Source organism: Microtus ochrogaster, chromosome 1 (genome assembly GCF_000317375.1).
Source record: "Microtus ochrogaster isolate Prairie Vole_2 chromosome 1, MicOch1.0, whole genome shotgun sequence".
Lineage (NCBI taxonomy): Eukaryota > Metazoa > Chordata > Mammalia > Rodentia > Cricetidae > Microtus > Microtus ochrogaster.
This window is the reverse complement of record NC_022009.1, coordinates 83,052,986-83,075,868: the sequence shown is the minus strand read 5'-3', so window position 1 is coordinate 83,075,868 and position 22,883 is coordinate 83,052,986. Positions and strand designations below refer to the sequence as shown.

General features: G+C 43.7%; 1 protein-coding gene across 1 annotated transcript in view; it reads left to right on the top strand.

The window, feature by feature from the left end:
- Lamb1 (laminin subunit beta 1) overlaps window positions 1–22,883 on the top strand; it is a 66,196-nt gene that overhangs the window by 24,162 nt on the left and 19,151 nt on the right. Inside the window, exons 13-23 of the mRNA XM_005343881.2 lie at window positions 8,959–9,094; window positions 10,585–10,743; window positions 11,631–11,758; window positions 11,930–12,053; window positions 12,837–13,041; window positions 13,936–14,079; window positions 14,255–14,486; window positions 16,217–16,380; window positions 17,360–17,584; window positions 18,572–18,786; window positions 19,372–19,468. Of these exons, the coding sequence (XP_005343938.1) occupies window positions 8,959–9,094; window positions 10,585–10,743; window positions 11,631–11,758; window positions 11,930–12,053; window positions 12,837–13,041; window positions 13,936–14,079; window positions 14,255–14,486; window positions 16,217–16,380; window positions 17,360–17,584; window positions 18,572–18,786; window positions 19,372–19,468 (1,829 nt within the window). The remainder of the gene's footprint in view (window positions 1–8,958; window positions 9,095–10,584; window positions 10,744–11,630; window positions 11,759–11,929; window positions 12,054–12,836; window positions 13,042–13,935; window positions 14,080–14,254; window positions 14,487–16,216; window positions 16,381–17,359; window positions 17,585–18,571; window positions 18,787–19,371; window positions 19,469–22,883) is intronic.

Genomic DNA, 22,883 nt, shown 5'->3' with positions numbered 1-22,883 from the left:
TTTGAATCTAGGAAATTTATGTCTTGGTTTTTTTTAAATAATGCTGTTATTCAGTTTTGTACTTTTATTTATCCATACCTTTTAAATTATTGAAGCCGTGCATGCCCATAGTTTATAAAGAAAACAAAAGAGTTCAAACATTTCAAAGAACTATAAACTGAAATGCAAAGGCATTTTTTCTCCTGTTTTCTCTTTTAAGTTTCTCCTAGGTAATGCTAGATGTATCATTATTAGCAACTTCTTGTTGCTCCCTAAAAAGTTAATAACAGGCAGTTATGAGTTCAGTATGCCTGCTGAAAGTCGGTGTTATTTTCTTCTCTGTTTTAAAATGATGTTAGGTTTTATGTGTTCGGCTTTTTTTTTCTTTTTTCTTTCTGTGTATATATTGTATGCATACGTGTGGGAGGCAGCCTGCAGTTTGACATTGGGAGTTTCCTTTGAGTGCCCTCCATCTTCATTCTTTTTAGGCAGGGTCTCTCAGTTAAGCCCAAAGCTCACCTATATGGCTAGTCCCCTTAGCCAGCTTGCTCTGCAATCCCCAGGCTAGGATTCCAGGTGGATTGCCAAGCACTTACACGGGTTCTGATCCTCTTGCATACTGAGTCCTCTCCCCAGGCCCCTATTTATATTTTAATAGACAACATCAAAGAGAAAAACCAGTCCATAATTTCCCACTTGCCTTTATCTTCTTTTATCTGTATCCACGAGTGTGCACACACCACAGCACACATGTGGAGGCCAGAAGACAATGTGAGAGAATTGGTTCTCATTCTGGTGTGTTGGTTAGGTCATCAGGCTTAATAGCAAGTACCTTAGCCCACTGAATGACTTGTCTAGCCAGTCCTAAATGTGTTATCCTGAAACGTGCAAATTTTCCACTTGTAGAACTTTGTCTTACACTTATCCACATCTTTATTTTTAATAACTTTATCTATCAGGTGAAAATGCATAATCAGTTTGGTTACTTTTATCTCCGTTTTTTAAATGTGTTGTGGTGAAGCTTTTTGAAGACATGTCTTGATAAATGCCTGCATCTCTGTAGATCAGGTTTCAGTGATGAAACTGCTAAGCCAGAGACCGTACATATTTTCATTTTCAGAGAATGCCATATTGTTCGAGGTGGATTAAACCAGCTGGTTTCCTTTCTGTCTGTCACAGAAGTGCTGGCTCCCCTGGCCCCAGCCTCAGCTGGTAGCAGCAATTTCCTTTTCACTGATTTTTGTTGGCTTTTTGTTTTGTTATGTTACGCTATGTTTTGTTTTTCCAGAGACAGGCTTTCTTTGTGTAGCCTTGGATGTCCTAGAAAACTCGCTTTGTAGACTAGGCTGACCTCAAATTCACGGAAGTCTACCTGTCTCTGTCTCCCGAGTGCTGGGGTTAAATGTGTGTGCCACCACTGCCTGGCTCTTTTTTCACTAACTTAACAGATAGAAAATAGATTCTCATTTGGTTAGGAGAATCTTTTCATTTCTTTTCTTTTGTAACTTTTAAACTATTCATAAAGTTCACTTATCATTTTAAGTTACTGAAATATGCTAGTTTCCTTTGAATTGACATAACATGGGAATCTCTACAGAAATATATAATATGTTTAGCCAGTTCTTTTTATGGGAGTTGAGTTAACCACAGTTGAGTACGAAAAGTACTTTGGTCTCTATCCCTGGACCCAACTCAGAACATCTGGCAGGGAGAGTGTAAGTGACTGCAGGGACAGATGTTCCCTTGTCTCCTCAGTCCTCCCTCAGAGAACATGCTGAATTCATTGAGCAAGCTTCGTGTGCTCAAAACTTGACTCTCTGACAACTTTATTTCCCAACTGCACAATCTGCTGGCAAGGTCTGAGAATGTGTTCTCTTTGGCCTCTTATTTGGGTTTGTTCTGTTCCAGAGTATACTGGGATACAATACAGCAGATGAATTCTCCCTCCAGAAGAACTCTGTTCTTAGAAACTCCTGAGGGGAGGCAGCTGGGATGCTCCCATAGATGCAGGGAGACTCCGGTTGCCATGTATGCACCCCTGATTCCTCCATTCATAGCTGTCACCAACCCCCACCCGCCCAGTTCTTCCTGAGCAGATAAAAGTGACCATCATAATTGGAGTGTCTGGGGTCCCTTTACCCTACAAGGTCTCTATTCATTTCCTTTTCTCCCTTGCACACTTGGTCTCCGTTCTACCCTGTCTTCTAATTCCTCCTGCAAAAACTTCAAACACCAGAATATGTTCATCCAAAGAGTCTGTGAAACAAAAAGTTTTAGTGAGAATTTTAAAACAGGTAGTCCTCTGTTGGGAGCTGTGAACCTCCCAGATCCTGAATTTCTGGTAAACAACTTGTAATGCTTGCAGCTGCTCTGAGCACAAGACCCTCAGGAATTCCTGATGGCAGGGCAGTGGTTTCTGGTGGGTTTGGCTGGGGCATGGCTATCCGTTAAGGATCTCTATATAAGCGACAATAAGGGGGGGATTTCTGTTTCAAGGATTCTGGCATCGAGGATGACTTGTGTCTCTGTCTGTCTTTGTGTGTTTCAATCTCCAGCCCCGTGCCCGGTGCACAAACTGTGTGGTAGTGCATAGAGCGCAGACAGGTGTGGTGCATTCCAGTCCTCCAATCTAGCATGACTGATGAGACCCCCCGTTTTCATGGGGGAAAGGAAGCCTTAATAGATACTTGCCAGCCCGAAAGCCCTACAGAGTCCTGTAGTGGTTAGTGTTTCCTCCAAGAGATGTTTCTGAAAGATTTTCTTAGACTTGTCCCTTAACCACTATTTCAACTAGGACACTTGCCCATGGTTGACCTGTGGCCCAGGAGTATATTTTAAACTTTATGATATTTCTTTACTTCTCTTTTAAAAACTGTTTTTACACTTTATGTGTGGGGGAGGGAGTAAGAGTACAGTCCTCAGTAAGTTGATTCTCTCCCGCTACCATCGATCTCTGGGTTATCCCAAGCTTGGCACCAGGCACTTCTACACTCACCAGCCCTTTTCTGTGGACACACATTAATAATGCTAGATAAGTGTTGATTGAGTAAGAGAACTTGATAAACGAAAGATTTCAAGGTGTAGTAACTGCATACATACTTCTTAGGTGAAGCGGTTTCTAAATACGATATCAAACACCTTTTGGTTACTTTTAGCTAGGGACAAAATCTAGTACAAAAGTATTTAAAGTGAAAAACACTTCAAAACATTTTGTAGAACTAGCCAAATGGAATTTGAGTTGTACAGTAAAGTTGTCCACCACTTCTAGTATGTTTTAAATATTTAAAGAACTCAGACCTAATAGGTTTTTTTTTTTTTTTTTTTTTTTTTTTTTTTTTTTTGGTTTTTCAAGACAGGGTTTCTCTGTGGCTTTGGAGCCTGTCCTGGAACTCGCTCTGTAGACCAGGCTGGTCTCGAACTCACAGAGATCCGCCTGCCTCTGCCTCCCGAGTGCTGGGATTAAAGGCGTGCGCCACCATCGCCCGGCAGACCTAATAGTTTTAAGTAAAAGAACCAAACCCAAGATAATGAATTTTTGTCCAGATTGCTTACTATAATGAATAAATAAGAATTAATGGCAGTGGCTGGTAGATAAACAGTACTTTAAATCAACATCTTTGCAGCATCCGTCCAAATGTTCTCAGTTAAATGTAGGCCCTTGGGCCAGCCCTGGGCATCTAACCTGTAGCCCATCATGTCTTGGTAAGAGCTTTGAGCTCAGTCTTCCCTCTTAGAAGTACATCAGGAGGTGCATACTACCTTCTCGGAAGTTTCGAACACTCTCTTAAGATGTGAGGTCTCAAGAATGTGTTCTCTTTGACCTCTTTATTTGGATTTGTTCTGTTCCAGAGTATACTGGAATGCAATATAGCCTGTGGCCTCTTCCTCTGTGGAACTCTGTTCTTAGAAACTCCCGAGAGGAGTAGCTGGGATGCTCCCATAGATGCGGGGAGGCTCTGGCCTGCCACATATGCAATCCTGATCCCTCCATTCACACTGTCACCCCCCACCCCGCCCAGTCCTTCCTGAGCAGATAAAAGTGAGGTTGTTTTTTAAAGAGAAGGTGCTACTTTCTCTGAAGTTCCCAGCATTCGCCTGATGTTTGTTTAGCACTTGTTTACTCTGTTTGTATTTCCTTTAGCACCAGACTGAGGCTTGCAGCTGCTCCATCTGCAAGGGTCTGAAATTTACCAACTGTGAACCCAGAACACAGGTTCCTAGACACTTTGATCAGCTCTCTGAATAATTGTGATTTATCTAGCTTTTGTTAGTTGCTACAAGGGGTGGACATTAAGGGGTTCCTTCTTGTTTGGAAGTGTAGTTGGGGTGGTGGTGATACTACCCAGAAAGAATGGGTGGTGCTGGTCTTCAAGGTAAAGTAGTTCGTACTTGGAATCAATTATGGATGAGATGATGGCGCTGAGTACAACAGCTGGCCCTGATGCATGGTACTTTTTACACTTTAGAAATTTCCATTGTTAATAGAGAGAAGCGCAACTTACACTTGTCCTGCTCATTCATGTGTAACTAAGAGTAATTATATTCCACTAGAACTTTTAATTGTTTGTATTTGTGAGAAATCTGGGCTAAATCATCTTAACCTTGACCTATTGGGAAACCTAGAGCCTGTATTGACTTTTGATTGCTGCCAGACAAATTACCACACTTTAGTGGCTGAAAACAATATAAACTTAATATCTTGCAGTTTGGTAGGGCAGCTGTCTCTGTCTCTGTGGATTACAGACAGATGTTGGTGTGGGGTCCTTTGCTTTCAATGGACAATAGGGGAAAGAGAGAGTTCTCTGTTTGTTCAAGTGTCAGGTAGTTTCCTTGAAGCTGTAGGGTGACCCTGTTTGCTGCTGGCTCTTTCCTATAGGCTGCTCCCATTCTTTGATTTCACAACCCACTTCCTCTTTCCTCAAAGCTGTGGTAAGTCCTTGTGATACCATAGCTCTCTAACCCACTTCTCTGCTTACCTCTCCCACTTTTGAGAGCTCCTGGGAGTGGATTAAGTCCACCTAGATAATCCATGATCATCTCACCCATTCTGGGATGCCTGCCCTTCATCACATCTGCCATGCGTGGTCATGGACCAGTGGGTCCCAGAGAGGATGAATGTGTCTTTCGATGCCAAGCCTCTGCTGCTCAGAGCCTTTATTTTGTTTTGTGTTATCTTTCTGATACTGATTAAATAAACTCTGTATTCAGGTTACAGGAGAATTTGTAGTGAGAGTGCGAAATATTGTATAGTATTTCTGACATGTGACTTTTGTTTGTTTGCTTGTTTGTATTTAGACCAGTAAAGAATAGTTACATGTCATCTTTTGTTGAGGAGGAGCTTGGATTTGGGAATGAGTTTCAAAAGCAGAGTAAAGTTGAATGGCCTCATGTTTGTTGGGGGAAGACTTAGCTGGGAGGAAAGAGAGGGTAAAGGTTAAGAGGGGGGTGGGCAGGTCAGGTTCTTCCACTTCTTTGCTTTCATCATTCCCATCCTTTCTCTGCACATCAGAATCAGCCTCCCCAAGTATCAGGGCCACATCTTCCAGGACACCTTCCTTAATTTTCTCCATCAGGTGAATTACAACTTCCTATGTACACCCAGAGTGCTACTGGCTACATTTTGTCTTGGTTAATTGCTTTACTGCTTATCTTCCCAGTAAGATTCCAAGTTGTTTAAGAGAGAGACGTCCCCCCCATCCCATATTATTTATCCACAAATAATTAAGGGTTGCTTCAGAGCAAGTTGGGCTAACATATGAGGGTACTGATGCCAGCATGCACAGTGTCCAGGGACAGTATTTGTTTGCTAAATATTTGCTGAAGAGTACAAAGAGTGTGGCTCGTCTGACAGCGCAGGGCTCTATTAGGATGAACTATGGAGCTGCAGGAAGCCAGACAGAGGCATCATCACCTGACATGACAAGGTGCAGAGAAACACTTGTGGGTCTATGGAAGCAGGGCTCTAGGAAGGTGGATTGGGTAATGATGGCTTAGGAAACTGCATGAAATGGTGGCATCGTGGCCTAAGATAATGACAGTGACAGGAGAAGAAGGCTGCTACGTGGAAAAACACACTGGAAGAAGAGTTAGATGTTCATGTTGAGGAAGAATAAAGTTTTATCTCCCACCATGAGAAAGGATTTAAAATCTGAGCATTTAAGAAGAGAGAATGAGAAGGGGGTGTGAATGATGCTGAGTATTTCAGGAGTGCAGCTGGGAGTGCCTCATCCACAGCTGGAATAATGGAAATGAGCGTAAAACTTGGGCTGTTTAGAGCTGTAAGGGTGAAGAACGTCTGTGGGGCACGGGACATTTACAAAACATTAGTGTGGAATTGAAGCTCTGCTTAACAGTGGCAGTGATTCCAGTCTGTCACTAGACTTGTGGTCACAGGGCTCAGAAGCTTCTAGATCCTTCCATGTGATCATCTCTTCCTGGGATTATTGCTCACTTAGTTTAGAATTGTGTCGCCTAGGAAAGACAGGCTCAAGGGTCTGCCAGTATCTCTCCATCTTCAGCGATTGTTTCTAATGATAGTGGAGAGCTAGTTACCTTTGTTGATTCATTTAGGCTCCCAGTAACCATCTGCTGTAGCGGAAGTGGGTCCATGTGATACAATGTCTGATGGCTGAATTTCTGAAAATGACAGTTGTTGGTGGCCTAGGCCAAGAGTGCTGGGTCCTAATTAGAACAGGCTTTCTCTTCCTGGAACTGGTTCTGTAGCTTTAAGAACTCCTATTCCTTTGGGATAATGTCTTGCTCCTCTAGCAAGGATATCACTCGACAAACAAGCCTTGGCCTGTTCCATCTTCTGGAGTTGCAGCTTGCCTGAAGCTTGATTTTCCCTAAACTTCAGGCGCAGGGCTTAAGTACCATTGTAAATCACATCTTGACTTTTAGTGGAGTGAAAAGGGGTTCCTGAAGCCAGGTGTGGTGATTCAGTCTGAAATCCCAGCAGTCAAGCTGAGTTAGGAGGATGGCAAATTCCAGGCTAACATGAGCTATTTACAGAGACACCCATCTTAAGAAAAATAAAGTCAGCAAAGGATACATGTATTTGGGTTTTATCAGACTCATAAAATGATAGCATGGGAAGAAACAAAGAAATAATCAGAGCAAAAGATAAATACATTACGGTTTATACAGTTGCATTTATTACCTAAAATCATAATATATAGTAAGAATTTATCTATATTAAATGTTTTTCTAACTTTCGTTCATTCTTTTTCTATTCATTGTTTGCTGAATGTATTCCCTGTGCAGAGCATTAGGCCTGGGTGGGTGTGGGCAGTTGAGGTGTGAAGACCCAGTTGGTGGATAGAGATCTGCTAATGATTATGATAAAAGAAAAAGCAAAGGTTTTATGTGCAAGTAAGGAAGAATCACATTCTTAAAAAGCATCCATTGGCAGTGGTTGGGGAAACTAAATAAGCGTTAGAAGTTGGTCTAGGCTCTGAGAAGCAGATGTGAAGGCTCTGGGCCTCCACTTTAAGGAAGTGACAAAGCATTGTAAACAGTATGTGTACAGAAGCAAGGCAGTGACATGAAGAAGGAAGTCTGAGCTATGGAATGGGGCTGGTGGTCAGGAATTGCCACAGCAGGGAAGATAGATCATCCTAGGCTAAAGGACCAGCCTGAACCACAGGAGGAATCACAGTCACTAGTGCATCTGAGAAGTTGCAAGTAGTGCAGTATGATTGGGGAGAACTGGGGAGACATTGGGCAGACAAGGGCCACACTAGAAGGCATAATATGCCTGTCCATTGTGCCAGGAAGTCACATGGTGGATGCCTTCTAGAAAGGTCCTGAGGGGCAGCTGTATGGAGGAATTGTGTTAGGTTCTATATTTGACAAGGATTCTGTCTTAATTAGGGTTTCAATCGCCGTGAAGAGATACCATGACCACAGCGACTTTTTCAAAGAAAACATTTAATGAAAGTGGCTTGCTTACAGTTCAGAGGTTCAGCCATTATCGTCGTGGCAGGACATGCAGTGTAAAGGCAGGCATGGTGCGGGAGAGATAGTTAATACTTGTTGATATGGAGACAACAGGAAGTAGACTCTCACTGGGCACAACTGGAGCATATATGACACCTCAAAGCCTGCCTGCACCATGGCACACTTCCTCAAACAAGACCACACCTACTCCAGGGCTACATCTCCTAATAGTGCCACTCCCTTTGGCACTATTTGTTTTCTTTCAAACCACCACAGATACCAATTAGAAAACTGTCACATTTGCTGACTGAGAGAACAGCATGGCCACTGGGAGGGGAAGGGCACAGTAGTTGGCTCTCCATGACTCTGTGGGGTGGGATGCCATCAGCCCAGTGGAGAACACAGGAGGGAGGTAGTGGTGCCTCTTTGGATGGGTTGTTCCAAAGAAACTTGGAGAGCTGAGTTAAAGATTTCCTTCAGGGAGTTGGCTATTTGGGTCTGAGGTCAAAAAAGAGTTGTAATAAAAAGAAAAGCAAAAGAGGGCTGTGGAGGTGGCTCAGTGGTTAAGAATACTGGCTGCCTTTCTAGAGGAACCACCTACATGGTGGTTCACAGCTATTATATAACTGCAGTCCCAGGGAATCCAATGCTCTCTGATGGTCTCCTTCAGCATCAGGCATGCATGTGGCCATATGCATACACATATAGGCAAAACAGCCACACACATAAAACAAAGTGAAGGGGGAAGAAAAGCAAACAGTGTAAGTAAGATTCCAAAGCAAGAAAATTTGTGAAGTTTATAAGAAGTTTCAGTGTCATATAGAAGGAGCATAGGAAACTTTCTAGAGGACCAGGCCGAGAATACTCAGGGTCATGTGTTTAGACTAAGTTTGGGATTCATTTACAGGTATTGTTTTTTTCCCTTATACTTCATTTTTTGAATGAAATAAAAATAGATGGCCCCATGATAAATTTGATATCTAAACATAAGAACCTGTCTGCGTCTCCAGTGAGCTCTGATGAGCTGTGCTTTCTCCGCAGCTGTTCAGAGGACTCCGGCCAGTGCTCCTGCCTGCCTCATATGATTGGGAGGCAGTGCAATGAGGTGGAATCTGGTTACTATTTCACCACCCTGGACCACTACATCTACGAAGCCGAGGAAGCCAATCTGGGGCCTGTAAGTAGGGGAGCTTCTGGAAGCGTGGGAGAGCAGCACTGTTACCGGCTACACAAGCTTTATAACAATGTCATTTAAGAAGTATATTTGTAGATCTTGTCAGCACAAAATAAGGGTGGGGACATGCTGTCATATTTAAAGGTAAGTCAATATAGAATTCACAAGTAGACTTTGGAGAGTTCTATAATAAGGCTTTTGGTTGGTGTGTCTACAAGTATAAGTGTTTTACACTATTCTCTCATTTGTGCTTCAAGATTATTGTAGATCTGACATCATGAAGACTCAGACATATTTCACTTACCACCCCAAACCTTTCTGCTGTAAAATGTATGTCTGGCACTTAAGCATAACTGGTTGACACAGATGGAACCAGGGTATTTTTCCCTGTAGTAAGGAGGCCACTTGTTTCCCAGCTGCCCAGAAGCTTAGACCCGAAAATAATCACACAGAAACTATATTATTTAAAACACTACTTGACCCATTAGCTCTAGCTTCTTATTTTCTAACTCTTACATCTTAATTCAACCCATTTCCATTAATCTATGCATCACCACGAAGTCGTGACCTACCAGCAAAGTTGCAACACGTCTGTCCCTGGAGGTGGCTCCATGGCTTCTCCCTGACTCTGCCTCCTTTCTCCCAGGATTCTGTTTAGTTTTCCCCGCCTAGCTCTGTTCCCCTATAGCTCTGCTATAATCCCAAAGCAGTTCGTTTATTAACCAATGATATTCACAGCATACAGAGGGGAATCCTACATCATTTCCCCACATGACTTGCTGCCTTGAGCATTCTCATAGTATGGCTTCTGACATCCAATAAGAAAGAAACAAGCTGCCAGAACTCCTAAAGCTCTAGACTGCTATCCCCTAATACTCTGTCAATCACAATTCCCTGGGCCAGCATAGTTTACAGGGAGTGAAGCATTGGCAGGCAAAACCCCTCACAGATACTAAGGAGGACTCAGTATGGCCATTTTTGGAGATGGCCAGTCACAGGTTCTATGTAACAACTGTGGGCAGTCCACCAGAGTGGAGTCATCATTTGGGATCATATATACTCGCCAGTAAATCACACTCCTGTTTGTGTACTCGTCAAGAGAGCAGTGGAGGAGAGAGAATGGGCTGCACTAGATACTGAGCTGGCCATGCAGAGACTTGTGGAGTACCTCAGCACTCCTAGGGAGGCTCGACAACCATGTTCTTTCCTTTGATTATCAACTAATTATGTCGAGTGTGGTATATCCCAAACTTTTGACTTCCATCTCCCTTGTCCCAAGACGACTTCAACCATAAAAGTAAAAGCATCTAATTACCTTTTTATGTGAGAGAGGAAAAAAACAAACACACACAAACCTAAAAACAACTTACTATCTTCAGGGCATTTGTAGCTAGGAGACAGACAATAGTTTTGAATTACTGGACATCTTTGGCTACGAGGTGTAGGTGAATTCCATTTCATACAAAGAATAACTAGTGTCATTGTGTCCCCAGGGAGTCGTTGTGGTGGAACGGCAGTACATTCAGGACCGGGTTCCTTCCTGGACAGGACCTGGCTTCGTCCAAGTGCCTGAGGGGGCTTATCTGGAGTTTTTCATTGACAATATACCATATTCCATGGAGTATGATATCCTAATTCGCTATGAGCCACAGGTAAAAAAAAGCCATCAATATACATTGTGTGGGGGATCGAGGGGGCTGTTTCTAGGTAAAATTTAGCCCTAATAGGTACTAGAATATTCTGTGAAGATGAGTTTGCACTGACATAAATACTGGCCACTGGTTTTTCTAACCTTTTCTGTGTGCCTTTTTAAATCCAGCTTCTTATTCAGCAAGAGGTGATGTTGGTTATCAAAGCTATCCTCCCCCTGAGGCCTGGCTGCCCAGTGTCTGGTCCCCTAGTGTAGTGAAAGTCCAGAGGTGACATTATAACAGAGATAAAGTTGGGAAACGTGTATGGGGGAACTGAGCCAGGGTTTCTAGAGTATTTCCTGAAGACTCAGCTCCAGGCCTTACAGCATGAGTTAGTTAATCGTTAAGTGGTATTTTTTTTCTTTAGAAATGGGGTCTTGTTTTGTAGCTGAAGCTAACCATGAGCTCAAAGTCCTGCCTCAGCCTCTTCAATGCTAGGATTACGATGTGAGCCAACACATGCAGCACATAAGTAGAGTTTGATAAAATGATTCAAAGGGAAGAAAGAAGAGATGAAGGAGGGGCTTGGTGAGAATCAATCTTAATGCTAGAAAGGATATGGTCAGAGGTGTGCTTGGGGAAGTGCCAGGATGAGAAGAGGCTTCTGGACTGTGTATTGAGCAGAAGGTTGTTGTTACATGAGCTTCCTGAGAGTAGACAGCAAAGGCATGTCGGAAGAAAGCAGGTTTTAGGGCTGGAGCTGGTCAGGAACAGAGGAAGTGTTAGGGATGGGAAAGCAACTGTGAGGTTTCTATTGAAACTGAGCCACAGTGGAGAGATCTTCCGAACTGAACGGAGTGCAGTGGGCTAACACAGAAGTTCCTTTAGTCCTCTGTTTCCTGTTCTAGCTGCCGGACCATTGGGAGAAAGCTGTCATCACCGTACAGCGACCTGGAAAGATTCCAACCAGCAGCCGATGTGGTAACACTGTTCCTGATGACGACAACCAGGTGGTGTCTTTGTCACCAGGCTCAAGGTCAGTGTGACAGTAAGGTCCTACAGACTGAGTCACCGTTTCAGAGTGAGGCACTGGCTGTGGAAAGTCTTCTGTTGGAATGGTCGCCATAAATAAGCTTTTGTTTTACTTCCTGTTATTATTGGAAGCTTAAAAGTTGTTTTCTGTTGTTTCGCTCTTGTCTTGGGGCAGATATGTCGTCCTCCCTCGCCCAGTGTGCTTTGAGAAGGGAATGAACTATACAGTAAGGTTGGAGCTGTCCCAGTACACAGCATCTGGCAATGATGTGGAGAACCCCTACACGCTCATTGACTCAGTGAGTGCCAGGTTCTTGTCCATGTAAGAGAGCCTAATAGAAAGTGCCCAGCTGCTACCACAGTATTGTGTGGAGAGACAGCTCTGGGTAGTGAGGCTGAGTGGGCCCTTTTTGCTTCCAGAGTTTCTTTGTTTATACGGTAAACAGCGCTCACTTCTGGATTGAAAAAAAAAATTCTGACTAAAACCCACCAGTCCCTGAGCACAAAATCCTACCAATCTCTGGGCTCACTCCAAGCTGAGGACTTGAAATCTCTACCCTGGAAAACTTCTCCCCCCCCAAAAAAAACCCTATATAAGCATAACTCCTGCTCAGTTCCCTGCTGCTTCTCACCCAAGCAGATGCGGCCACTTCGTGTCTTTCCCAATAAATCTTTGTGAGGTTTGTTGAATGGTGTAACCTTGTGGTAGTCCTTGGCTCCTGATTGCCAGGATTCTTTTCCCTTCAGAGCTGTGACACTTCCATCAGAGAAACCTTTCCTTCAGAGCTGTAACAGTTAAAATAGCATTCCACCTTTCTGGGAAGGATGTGTTCAAATCATTTCCCCACAAATCTGTAAACTGCTTCAGTAATAGTTGTTTCAAAGCCCACCAACCAGTATAAAGTTTATCTCATTTTCTAATCAGAATATTTACGATGAGGAAGGTTTCTGCTTTATGTCATGAGTGTTATTAGCTTCTGTTCCAAAAGCAGAAGGCTGTGGGGTTTTAGCATTGGTTCTTGCTATGGTTGATAATGTGGGCACCTTCATGAGGTCATTGTGTTATTCTTCTTCCCCCACAGCTGGTTCTCATGCCCTACTGTAAATCCCTTGACATCTTCACTGTTGGAGGCTCAGGAGATGGGGAGGTCACCAACAGTGCCTGGGAAACCTTCCAGAGGTACCGGTGTCTGGAGAACAGCCGGAGTGTAGTAAAAACACCAATGACAGATGTCTGCAGAAACATCATCTTCAGCATTTCTGCCTTGATTCACCAGACAGGTCTCGGTAGGTGTCACTTGAGCAGCCACGGAGTCTGCAGGGTATATTTTTGCACTAAGAGGTACAATGGGGTACATGCCTATGCTTCCTTGTGACACAGCATGAAGGAAGCAGTATCTTTAACCTGAGCTTGACTTTATTTAACAAGTATTTTAGTTTAGTTTAGTTTAGTTTAGCCTGGTGTGATAGTTGAACACTTTTAATCTCAGTGCTCAAGAGGCAGAGATAGGTAGCTATCTGTGAGTTTGAGGCCAGCCTGGTCGACATAGCAAGTTTCAGGACAGGGCCTCTATAGTGGAACCTTGTTTCAAAAAAATAAAATAATAAATAACAAATGCTTTTGTAATTTAGCATCATCAAAGATGGAATCTGCATTAAAGCAATTTTCGAAGGGGGTAAAGAGATAGCTCAGATTCCTTGCAGAGGAATCAAGTTCAGCTTCCAGGGATCCAGTACCTCTGCCTTCATGGGCACCTGCATTCATGTGCTCTTACCTAACAAACATACACATAATTAAAAATAATAAAAATAAATCCTAAGTATACACAGTATGTAAGGATGTAGCCTGCCTATAGGCTGTGGACATGAAGGACTGAGAATCAGAAAAGCATCACCTAACTAAAAGTTATGTTTTTTCTCTAGGAAAGGTTAGACCAGCTTCCAGTGATCACAGAGGTTTAATACTTTCAGATATTTGAGCTCTTAATGACCTCCTGCTTACGGAACCTGCTTTGATCTGCTAGGGCAGCTGACTTGTTCCCTCCCAGTCAGCACAGGATGAAGTTTTTAAACTGGAATTTTCAGAACTTGAGTAGAAAAGGGGTCGGGGAGTGTTCAGGGGGAGATAGGTGTGATGTTCTGCTCCCGTCATCAGCCTAACCATTGCTCTTTTTCCTGCAGCTTGTGAATGTGACCCTCAGGGTTCACTAAGCTCTGTGTGTGACCCCAACGGAGGTCAGTGTCAGTGCCGGCCTAATGTGGTTGGAAGAACATGCAACAGGTGTGCACCAGGCACCTTTGGCTTCGGCCCCAACGGATGCAAACGTAGGTGTATCACAGACTTGGTAATAAATTCTGGGATGGTCCTTGGAGATTCCCTGACTTCCGAGAGCAATGCTCAGCTCTGAGCCTAATCACTGTGATCACTATGGATCAGGGCTGTGCACATGTGAAGGCTTGTCTGTCTATTTAATGAGTTCTTTGTTTGCCTTGTCTGCAGCTTGTGACTGCAGTCTGCAAGGATCTGTGAATGCTTTCTGCGATGCTGTCACGGGCCAGTGCCACTGTTTCCAGGGCATATATGCTCGGCAGTGTGACCGATGTCTCCCTGGGTATTGGGGCTTTCCCAGCTGCCAGCCCTGCCAATGTAACGGTCATGCTGAAGACTGTGACACGGTGACAGGGGAGTGTCTGAGCTGTCAGGACTATACCACTGGCCACAACTGTGAAAGGTATGTGGGCACCACCTCCTGAAAGTAAAGATAATACATTGGGCATGGAGACTGGAACACCTATAATCCCATTTCTTGTGGGGCAGAAGTAAGAGGACCAGGAGTCTAAACTAAGGCTAGCCTGGGCTACATAATGAGGCTTTGTCTCAAAAAAAGAAAATGACACCATCTTTGGCTAAGTAAATATTATCTTGGACAAACGACAGAATTAATCTCTTGTAGGCTCCAAATGGTTCTTTCATTTTTGGTCATCCCAGCATTTTCTAACAGCTCACTCGTTTATCTAGCACAAGTACAGCTTACACCTGGTCTGTGCCACGCACTGCTTTGGTGCTAGAGCTGTGGTGAACACAACCACCTGAAGTCTGCTCTTTGAGAGGGGCCTGGCGAGTCAGCCTTGGATAGAAGAAACTCCCACTTGACACTTTCTGGCTTGGATAAGAGTTGAGAAATATTCTTCTCTAGTTTGGGTCAAAGCAGAAGCCTCATCCAAGTGGGACTACTCACTTTATATAGCTTTGTTATTCAAAACATTGTATGCACCCAGTTTCCTGGAGACATTAAATATACAAAGTAAAACTATTCTCCAGTTAGCAGATGTTTTTTACCACTGAGTAGTACTCTAATGTCTATATATTCCACACTTTCTTTATCCCCTGCCCTTTCTAAAGGAGGGAGGGTGAGGGAGGAGGGTGAGTGGGGGAGCCAGAGGGGAATGGGAGGAGGGGAGGAAGTGTAAATTTTTGAATGGAAAAATAAAATAAAATAAATTTTTAAAAAAGCATAGACAACACACTGAAGTAGAAACCTTTGAAGGTGAACTGCAGGCCCAGCTGTGCTAATTGCTTTAAAACTGTGGGAGAATGAATTAGAACTTCTGTATGTGTGATAGCCAGGTTCAAGCTTTCGTGTTATATGGGAAATCAAAAGCACCCTAGTTAACATTTACTTTGAGGTCAGCAGTCTTCCTTGCTCAAAGTTGGGAGGCTGAGTCAAAATGAGGCTCTGCATCTAGGTGTACAAGCATTTGCAAAGCATTCAGCCCTCACAGATCTCCAGTCTTAAAAATTCTGGACGTGATGGGTTTGAAAGCTAGGAACACCCCTCTTTCTTGCCCAGGTTTGGAACCACGTAAGAGATGGACTCAGGGGTCACAGCTGTAAAGCATCCCTATCAGTGCTGTTGGGTGAAAGCTGGATTTCAGGATGGCTTAGCCCCATGGCCATGATTGTCTTGCTAACTGTATCTCCTCTAGCACCCCCATCCTCACCCCATCCTCCATACTCACATACAGGCTAAGAAGAATAAGCCATGCAGACTGACTCCCTAAGGCAAAGAGAATGTAAAGCCAAGTGTCCAGGGCAGGTAGGCAGCCCATGGATGGTGAGGTCCACATTGGAAACTATTTCTCTGGGTAACAGTTAGTGAAGATCATCACGCTCATCCAAGGGTATCATCCTAAATACATTATCTTGCAAGTGTTCCCCATATCAGCCAGCTTCAGCAGCACCAGGAACCTTGTTAATCAAAATATTTGGTTCAGGAGCCCAGCAACCTGTTTAAACAAAGTCCTTCATGGGATTTTAACTAAAATTTAAGAACGTCTGTTGCTGCTCTAAAAAGTTCCTTGGAATAGGAAAAATGAGGAATCATGTCCTCAAACAGATTACAGTTTCCAAACCTGTTCTTATGACTGGGTCAGGGCTCAGTGTCTTCTGCACCCACCACAGGTGCCTGGCTGGTTACTATGGTGATCCCATCATTGGGTCTGGAGACCACTGCCGCCCTTGCCCTTGCCCAGATGGTCCTGACAGTGGACGCCAGTTTGCCAGGAGCTGTTATCAAGACCCCATTACTTTCCAGCTTGCATGTGTCTGTGATCCTGGTTACATTGGTAAGTCATACACACAAAGGCGATGGGAGAAGACGCGTCTGAGTTTATTATTAGTGAGAAAAAGATGAAGACTGAAGCAGTAAAGTTCACCTTTACAGTCCTTCATTAAAACTTAAGGGATTCAGGAGCATATGGGGCAGAGTTGATTTGGTGTGCAGGATAATGGAGTTAAAGCAACAGGATCGCCACCATTTGAATACATGACAATTCTCAGGAATACTTTCTCAGTTTTAAGTACAATAAAGATTAATAATTTACTTTTTAGTTTTTTCTTCCCATAACTTAACCTGTAGTGAGTGTTTGGAAGCCTTGTGGTGGCCCTAGGGCAGGCTAAAAAAAGATCATCAGGAGATACATCAGAGAGCAGGATTGGTCCTTGCTGAGTGAAGCTAGCCGTGTGTGTGTACGTGTGTGTGCGTGCGTGTGTGTGTATGTGTGTGTGCATGCATGTGTGTGCGTGTGTGCATGTGTATGTGTGTGCATGCGTGCATGTGTGTGTTGGAAGTTGTTTATTCCAGCCATGAAGCTGCTGACAAACTTCTGGATAGGCTCATGCACAGCCCAAGAAGTATTTCACGCATGTGATTTTAGGGTTCTTAAGAAATGGGGCCACCAAAGAGGAACTTATTTTCCTGGCTTTTCACGGGGATCACTGATTATTTCTAGCTAATGCTTGGGTTAGGATTTTTAACACCCAACTACACTTTCATGGTCTCATCTCTGCTTAGCTCCTTGCCTTCTCCACCCACCATGCTGTGGCATCTAAGCCTGCTTTAGCAGTGTTGGGGAGCACAGAATACTTTTCCTTCACAGCTAGAAGTCTGTTCCTTCTCTTTGAGATCATAGACTTGGTAAATTATATAATGGTACTAATGAGTGATTGCTTGTTTGGTCCCCAGGCTGGGAATGCCAGTGGACTTATGAGCGTGATTTTAGATAGGGTAAACTGAATATTGTGCTTGGTTTTATTTTCCAATAGGCCCCAGATGTGATGAGTGTGCCTCTGGGTTTTTCGGCAATCCCTCAGATTTTGGGGGGTCATGTCAGCCTTGTCAGTGTCACCACAACATTGATACTACTGATCCAGAAGCTTGTGACAAGGAGACAGGAAGGTGCCTCAAGTGCCTGTACCACACAGAAGGGGACCATTGCCAGCTCTGCCAGCATGGATACTACGGTGACGCTCTTCGGCAGGACTGTAGAAGTAAGATTCATACAGCGTGCCCACTACGGGATCTCCACCACCACAACAACCCCCTTTTTTAAAATCAGGATTTTGCTGTTGGGCTGCTTCTTTCACAGGGAGAAACGCTGGTTCAGTGAGGCAAAATTTCATAATCAACAAATGTAAGATGAGACTGGATTTTTTTTTCAATCTGTAAATCTTTATTCTTTGGCAAGACAAATCTCAAGATGTGGCTGTGTGCCAGGGGAAGTTGTGTCTGTCATCAAGATGAATACCATGCAGTAGAGTGCGTGGTGGTGTGGTCTTTCCATGAACTTGCTGATTGGGTGGGTCTTAGAGACCTAAATTACCACTGTGGGTGGGCTATACCTTTCTAAGTAGGCCTCTCGCCTAAGGCAGAGAAAGAAGTAACAGCAGAAAAATCATTCAGACCTGATTATCTGTCTTGTCGGGAGATCAGCCAGGCTTTCTGGCTGCAAAGCACACAGGCATTGTTTTTGTTTATAAATAAGTGGAATGTTGGGGACCCGCAGGGCTGGATTCCTTAAAATCTTTTTAGCTTACAGGGCTTGTACCTGCTGCTTCTGACATATGCTGTGGCTGCTTCCTGCCCAGAGTTTGAAATCACTTAGTGTCTCAGTTCCCACTGGTGTATTTTTATAATTTCCAATTAAATTTTTAAAGTTTGAAATCTTTCAAATTTTGAATCTTTTGAATCTATGTATCATGAAAATATTCCTAGGCAAGTAAAAATCTGTCATTACATTTGTGTGGGCTTGTCTGTCATCTGCCTGGGAAGTTTCAAATGCATAGTTATCATGAGAACTTCTATAGGATGCTAAGCAGGTTTGTGTGTGTGGTTTTTGTAAAGATTACTTTTAGTTTTTTTCTTGAATGTCAACATTGAGATTTTGAGAGAGCAAAGCTTAGCTGTTTAGATGGAACTAACCTCTGTATGCTGTGAATGTGATCAGATGTACATTTGATCATGCTGTTCAATTTCAGAGTGTGTCTGCAATTCCCTGGGCACCGTGAAGGAGCACTGTAATGGCTCTGACTGCCACTGTGACAAAGCCACTGGTCAATGCTCATGCCTTCCCAATGTGATCGGTCAGAACTGCGATCAGTGTGCACCCAATACCTGGCAGCTGGCCAGTGGGACCGGCTGTGAGCCATGCGATTGCAATGCTGCGCATTCCTTTGGGCCATCCTGCAATGAGGTGAGGGACTGTGACTAGGGGTGAGGCCTCTGAGATGCCCATCAGGTGACTTTGCCCCATATGGAGGAAGGCCAACATATAGCACCCAGCTTGGTATGCGGATATATACTGGCTGTCGGTCTCTGCTTGTCCTCCTTGACTGAGACAATGTTATTGTGCACAAGGTCCTCATTTAACCATCCATAGCATTTCAGAATAGTGTGCAGTCATGGAGGCAGACTCACATATCATTCCTTCCCTTGTCTGGCCCTAGTTGATTCGGCTTGCAAGAAAATACAGAGCCATCCGCAGCATAGCACCTGCTGGCAGAGGCTAAAACTGACACACCCCAGAGTTAGATGAGCAAGAGGGGGTCCAGGATTGGTGTCAATCTATGGAAAGAGTGAAGATGCTGAAATCCTCCCATGCTAGAAACCTTTCCAAGCCCCTTACAAGAGAGCAGCTAGGAAGTGCTGGTGTGACACCTTCTCCCCAGTCTGCACTACAGGTGTCCAGGTTCCACTTCTGTCACTTAACTGGGTTGGGACAGGTTACAACTAGCTTCTTCACTGAAACCACCTGACAGGTCTTCTGTTTGGACTGCAGTTCACCGGGCAGTGCCAGTGCATGCCGGGCTTTGGAGGCCGTACCTGCAGCGAGTGCCAGGAGCTCTTCTGGGGAGACCCTGATGTGGAATGCCGAGGTGAGGGCAAGCCCCAAGCTGATTCTTTGGTTGGTTGGGTGAGGATGGGGATCTTAGGTCTGCAAGGGCCTTTGGTAAACTCTAAAGTGTAGTCAAAATGACATAAATTTGTGCTCTTTTTTTTTTTTTGAAAGAACTAATCTAGCCTTAATGGATAAATGTGTCTAGTAAACAGAGGGTGTGCTCATTTCTTCAGCCCCACACCAAGGGGAGTGTCATCTGTCTTGGTACACAAACAGGCAAGGACACGTGCACACCCTACAGTATACACAGTCTCAGCGAAGTGAGGCTACCTGAGCCATGCTTGCCAACAAACTGATCTGTTTCCTTCTCTGAGCAGTATTCTGTGGACAGCTCCCTTAATCGTGCTTACATAGATGTGGTTACTCCAGTAAGCCAGTCAATTCCAAGACTCAAGCAGACTCTGAAACAGGCTGCTAATACAGCGCCCACCAGTGAGATTAGAAGGGGGTAATAGAGAACCCTGAGTTAAGTGAATATGGTTGGAGTTCCAAGTCTTTTCAATGTGATTCAAACCCAGATTCTCATTCAGGCAGAGAGTTCTTAATAGAACTTACTGCCGAATGTGGTAGCTCAGCCTGTAAATGCTAACACTTGAGTCTGAAGCAGGAATAGCAAAAGTTCTGGGCCAGGCTGGTCAGCCTAATAAGAACCTATCTCAACGAGCAAAAACAAACAAAAATCCCACTTATTATAACTCCATGAGTCAGAAGGATTGCTTAATTTTTATATCGTACCATTGTTTTAACCAGGCAAGTTATTTTTCAGACCTTAAAAAAAATATTATTTATTTATTTATAAGCTGTTTAACCTGTCATCCATCTGTTCTCAACTTTTCCTTCCCTATGTTTTAAGCATATTTTGGGGTAAATCTTCCCTATAGTTAACTATCTTACGTGCTTCTTGATGTATTTTTCTTGTAGGTCCTTGTATAACTCAAAATGTAAAAATGGCCTTTTCCTCTTTGGAGTACAATGATAACAAGAAATAGCTCTTCAAGGAGTAGCTAGTTCTTCAGTTTCTCCTATAGATGTAGAGACCTAGATTTCATGCCTTAGAATAGGAGGGTGAAATAGTGGTCCAGACTTGAACAAATTGCATCTGATTTTTCAGTGAGATGAGGTTTGCTGGCAGGTTTATATAGACATTTTAGGTAATGGTTTGTTTCGCACAGGGATGATGTTCTTTTGTCCATAAATAAGTACATTCCCATTTATAGTTCTCTAACACCCCATGTTGTTTCCTAGTAAGGTTTGACTTTCTTATTAGAAGGTCCTGAAAGCATCATTGTAACGCATCACTGGGCATACCCGCTCTGTCTGCTCTTCCCTTTGTATTTCCTTTTTCTCCTTAAGATAACAGACTTGCTGTAAAGACACTACAAAGATTATTATGCTGGCTTGGTCCCAGTGGCTCAAGGGCAGCAGGAAGGCAGGCAAATGGAGTGACTCCATGCAAAGAGCACATTGATGGGGCCACTGCCTGATTCAGTTCAAGCAATGCCACATGTACCTCTCTCTGTATGGTATTGATCTTTCTAGTTCTCTTATTATATAAAAACATACATAGTTTTCATATAATACACATAGAGTTTACTTTTAAAAGTAAATCATCTTTCTACATTTGTCACTCTTAGATCCCTTTAGCCCAACCACTAAAAAGTTGTTTTCAAGCCCCTTGGAAATACAGTTTCTGGATGTGGGCTCAAGGAAAAAACACCCTAAGAGAGACTGATAGGACCTGGATATACAAATTCTGTTTTCCCTTGCTTCCTCCCAAATCATGCCATCATTCCAACCTCCTCTATTTCAGATGGAGCCAGGAAGTTCCATCTCCTAAAATGTCAAAGTCTAGGGTGCTTGACCTAGTCGTTCACACTGGCAATTTGTTCATCACTGTGTTTTTTAACATAACACTCCACATTGTCTTTCCACAGTCTCTGAGATGGGGAAGTGGGGGTTGTAGAAAGGGAGAACTAAGCAGACTCTTGGTATTCAGGAGCCAAAAGAAATGTATAGGACTCTAGCCCCCATTCAGGCAGGCCCCTAAACAAGAATCTGAGACTCTGACAAAGACTCAGAATTTACAAAGCCCCAAGAGAGAAGCCTGGAACTACCAGGGTTGGAGAATAGGGTTCATTGCCAGCCCTGGAGCTGTGGGTGGCCTGGGTGGCAACAAGGCTTCTTGTTGGCTGAGGGCAGGGGCAGCAGTGTGGAGTGAGACACGGCTCAGGGATCTTGATACTGGAATGCACTGACAATGGGAGGACCCCATAGAGCATCAGATATTAAAGACCACACTCTTCTGGTATTTCATAGTGAATTGCCAATCTATTCTCAGTTGAAACAGTTTGTTGGAGGGCACAAATTTGGACTTTTTGCTCCCATCCAGAAAACTGCTTGTAGAAGGACTTAGGTCATAGTTAAGTCATCTCCTTATGGGAAAAAAAATGTAGTTATGTGAAAAGCAAATGATTAGAGCCTCTGGCATACAAATGGTTGAATGTTCCAATTGTTCAGGGAACTTGGGGCTCTTGGCCTATTGTGCCAAGTCTGAACAAGCCCACCACTGTGCTGGAATGGAAAGACATCTACCCAGGGCTGACCGTGCTAGTTCAATGTACAGCCTGAAGCTTTGTTCTGTATCCCACAAGGGTCGAGGTCACAGGAGGAATCTTTCTGTCCATTCATAGATGGCAAAGGGAGGAGTGCAGTGCCCTTGTAAGGCCACAGGTTCCTAAAAGGCAGTGGCTTTCTAATCAGTGAAACTGCAATGTCAGGGCATAGGTGTGGGCTCTGGGTGGTGGGCTGGGAAACTCTGTGTTACAGTGTTCACCCCCTGCGTGGGAAGACCTAATTTCCATTCCTCAAGACCATAAAAAAAAAGAGAAGGAAATACCATACATTCCTTGCCTACATATTCATTCTTCCACAATTACTCTCCTCCCTGCACCCTCTGCTCTTTTGAGATAGGCTGGCCTTGAACTCCTAATTCTCTGTTTTGACTTCCCAAGTGTTATAAGTACACACCACCAAATCCAGCCTATCTTCTTTTTTGCTACTTCCATTGTGACTCAGGAAATAAGACTGTGTTTGAGCTTTTAGAGAACCATAATTTCAGTTATGAAGAAGGTTTGTCTTGTATAATCCTAATGACAGAACACATGTACCCCCTGAGTTGGGCTACACTTGATAGGTGAGCATGCTATAGACAGCACAGCAACTAACCCAGATTTATTTACCCTGTAAAGCTTTGCATTCATGTCTTGATAACTTTCTGTAGCTCTTTTGTGCTCCAATGCCAGACTTAATAGTACAGACAGGCAGAATGGCCAGCAAAACCTAACATGTTTACTCTTTTAGTCTTCATTTAAAAGCTTGTGGACTCCAGGAAT